The sequence below is a fragment of the Myotis davidii genome, unplaced genomic scaffold (genome assembly GCF_000327345.1).
Source record: "Myotis davidii unplaced genomic scaffold, ASM32734v1 scaffold289, whole genome shotgun sequence".
Taxonomy (NCBI): Eukaryota; Metazoa; Chordata; class Mammalia; order Chiroptera; family Vespertilionidae; genus Myotis; species Myotis davidii.
In genome coordinates, this window is record NW_006299717.1 from 2,641,926 (window position 1) to 2,645,344 (window position 3,419).

General features: G+C 47.5%; 1 protein-coding gene across 1 annotated transcript in view; it reads right to left on the bottom strand.

Annotated features, from left to right (window-relative positions):
• The window catches only part of CMTR1 (cap methyltransferase 1), a 60,611-nt gene that overhangs the window by 24,347 nt on the left and 32,845 nt on the right, over positions 1-3,419 (bottom strand). The window contains exons 7-8 of the mRNA XM_015571880.1: positions 2,655-2,749; positions 2,474-2,546 (exon numbers count right to left, since the gene is read on the bottom strand). Of these exons, the coding sequence (XP_015427366.1) occupies positions 2,474-2,546; positions 2,655-2,749 (168 nt within the window). The remainder of the gene's footprint in view (positions 1-2,473; positions 2,547-2,654; positions 2,750-3,419) is intronic.

The following is a 3,419-nucleotide window of genomic DNA, read 5'->3' on the forward strand; positions in this document are numbered from 1 at the left end:
TCTTCCAATTCTTGCTTACAATTTCTTGATTTCCCTACCCTAGTCTCTTTTCAACTTTTACCACCACCTAAAGAACCAGAAGCACTTGGGAAAACCTGAGTCGTGTTCCCCTCCCACTTTCCACCTCTAACCTCTCCACCCCACCCCAAGCTTCAAGTTCTGCATCCACGCTCGTATTCTACAGCCAGCCTGATCCAAGAGCCAGAGACCTTAGCAAACCTGGTGTGTGCCCAGGGCTTCAGCCACTCCCATCTCTCCAGGGAACTGCTCTAGCACATTTCTGCTCACCTGAAAAACAGGCTAAGCCTGCTGGCCTTGGCTGTCACTCTGGTCCTCAGGGGAAAATAGAGAGTAAAAGAGAGAAGAAAACTCTAGAGGCTAGAGAGAAATCATCTTTTATAGTGGAATTCAGAGAAACATCTCAGAAAGGGGAATTCTCCATGGCCACTAACAATCAATTCAGGTCAAGAAGCTGCCTGAAGCGTTACAGACTCGGCTGCCTTTTCCTATGTAACTAACATCTCCACCCTCCACCTTAATGGTACAACCTGGCGCCTTCTTCATTTTCCTGACAGCAAAAGACAACAACCAGACACTAGCTGCTGGAGGCGTTTTCATTCAAAAGCCCCAAATGATGCTGTGACTTCCCACAACTTGACAGAGCTCTTCTGCTAGGCAGGGGTTTAAAATCATTTGGAACTCAGAAAATTAAATCAACATTATCAACCTAATTTTCTCAAGATACTAATTCCAAGAGCCCCTTTGTGCTGCCTGCTGGTACTAGGAAATGGGGAGGGAGACAGGGGAGAGAGAAATGACTAAAGGCTGGAGGGGTCTAAATGCCAGTTTTGCCAGCAGAGAAAGCAGTGATGTAGGTGGAGCTGAAACATTAAGAACTTGGAAAGGAAGTTTTTTCGGTGACTGGATAGTCAGAAGGCCTAATGGAAGGAGGGTGAGTGAAGCAGAAACAGGCAAAGAGAACTAACTTTCTAGAACTGGGTAAAAATGATTTGAAACCCTGACAGTAATGCTAAAATGAAATTTCTTTTATTTTTTCTCTGTCATCATGGAGGGTCTGTGTTCAGAGAAATGAGACGCAGCAGAGTAGAAAATCATCTTGCTTTACCATTTCTTGAGAAGGGCCAAAGCCTGATAAGTATGATCCCACAGAAAGCTTGTTCCAAGAGGCAGGAAGGGAAAGTGGCCACATCAGAACTCACAGATCTGAGAGCTGGAACAATTCTTTTTAAAAATATATATATTTTATTGATTTTTTTACAGAGAGAAAGGGAGAGGGATAGAGAGTTAGAAACATCGATGAGAGAGAAACACTGATCAGCTGCCTCCTGTACACCTCCTACTGAGGATGTGCCTGCAACCAAGGTACATGCCCTTGACCGGAATCGAACCTGGGACCCCTTAGTCCGAAGACCGATGCTCTACCCACTGAGCCAAACCGGGTAGGACTGGAACAACTCTTAAGAGCCGTTTGGTCCTACCCTGGCCCTCTTGCAGGTTAGCAGGGCTAATTTCAGAGATGAGGCAGCTGAGACCCAAAGAAGGCGTGTATTTAAGTGACAACTCCTGCAATGGAAGTGGTACACTCCCTGCCGGCCTCACTGAACAACACAGCCATGACATGCTGATTTTAAATGGACCAGTGGAAGGATAGGATGCCCACATGTCATTCAACTCTCAAATATTTCCCAGAGTACTCTCCTCTCATACAGAAACACCACCCAAATCAGATGATGTCACAATTCCAAATTGGGAAATAAACTCACTGTAAGTTCTGTACACTCACCCTTCTACTCTACCTCATCCATGGTAAAAAGGCAGGCTAAAGCCCCTGGTAACAACTGGTCTCCACGCGTCAATGAGCACAGAAAGGCTTTACAAAATCCCAGCCCTACACCCCTACCAGCTCTCAACTCCACCAGAATGTCCAGAACCTAAAAGCGCCATGGGGAAAGGGATCACATCTATCTCATTCAAAATTATATTCCTAGTGCCTAGCACTGTGCCTGGCACAAATAGGGGCTGGATAAATACATGCTTACCGAAAGCAGTAGGGGCCCATGCTCTAATTCATGGCCTCATCTCCCTGTTCTCCAGGCCTTTAGATGCCACAGCTGCTGATTTGGCCCAGGATTGTCCCTTCTCCACTGCTTCCAGCCCTGCCCACCTCCTCTGGGAGTGCACAACAGGACCTGCAGCATCGGGGGCTGGGCCTTTGGGCCTGCAGCCCTAGCGACAATGCTTTTTGGGGCACTCTTAGGACCACAGGGACACACTGTGGGGCCCTTTCTCAGGAGCTCAAAGCAAAATATCTCTAACATAAAATGCATCGCTAACATAAATGCAACTCTAACACATAGCAGCTATAATTACATTGCACAAATGGCAATTTCTGAGCCACTGAAGCTTAAGCCCATTTAACACTATGAATTCAGAAGCAGAAACTTGTTCTCACCCCATAAGAGTCCCGTGGATTTGTAAAAATGCGATCAAACACAAAATCCATATTGGCCATCTTCATTGCTGCCCTGCAACAAAGACAGACAGAACTCAACTCAGTACCAGACAAGGAAAGCTGAAGTTCAAAGAAAAGGCGGAGGGTCATATCAGGGGAGGGGAGGGAAAAGTCAGCAAACCTGTTCAGGAAGAAGACTCCTCGGATCATCTCGTAGGGATTGGCGCGGGTCCGAGCTCGCCGCATCTCCTCCCCATCCAGGACATCAAACACACTCTGCCCAGAGAGAATCAGAGCCTCGAGGTGAGCATCATCCACTGGCAAGGGGCAGGGCTCTTAAGAGCCTGAGGAGCCCAACGAACAGCGTCCAAAGAGAAGGCTCCTGCTGTATCCCAGCTCTAAAATGACCGGCTGTGTGGCCCTAGACAAGTTGCTCAATCACTCTGACCCTCAACTCTATCGCCTGTAAAATGGTACACAATAAATGTAAGCACGTCCCTGACACATGGTCAGTGGTTAATAAATGACCGCCATGGTTAAGCACAGGGCCACCTCCTGGCATTGCTAATCCTCATAGCAAATCTCTTTGTCCACTCCAGCAGTGACTTCCCAAGGGACTGGAGTCTGATACCAAGGCTCTCTCGACTGGGGCTCACTGAGAGAGGGCAAACAAACCAAGACCAGGCCTCCTGATGGCAGCTACCACATAGTAGGGATCCCTGCTCCCTTCTCCAAGTTCCTCTCTGATTTAAAAAAACAAACAGCCTCACTTCACAAAAGCACCAGTCACTATAAAGATATTCCCAACCCTCTCCTGTCAAAAAGGTAAGCTCTGAGACCAAGTGGCTCAGTTGGTTGGAGAGTCATCCGTACACCATAAGGTTGCGGGTTTAATTCCCGGTCAGGGTGCATGCAGGAAGCAGCCAATCAATGTTCCTCTCCATAT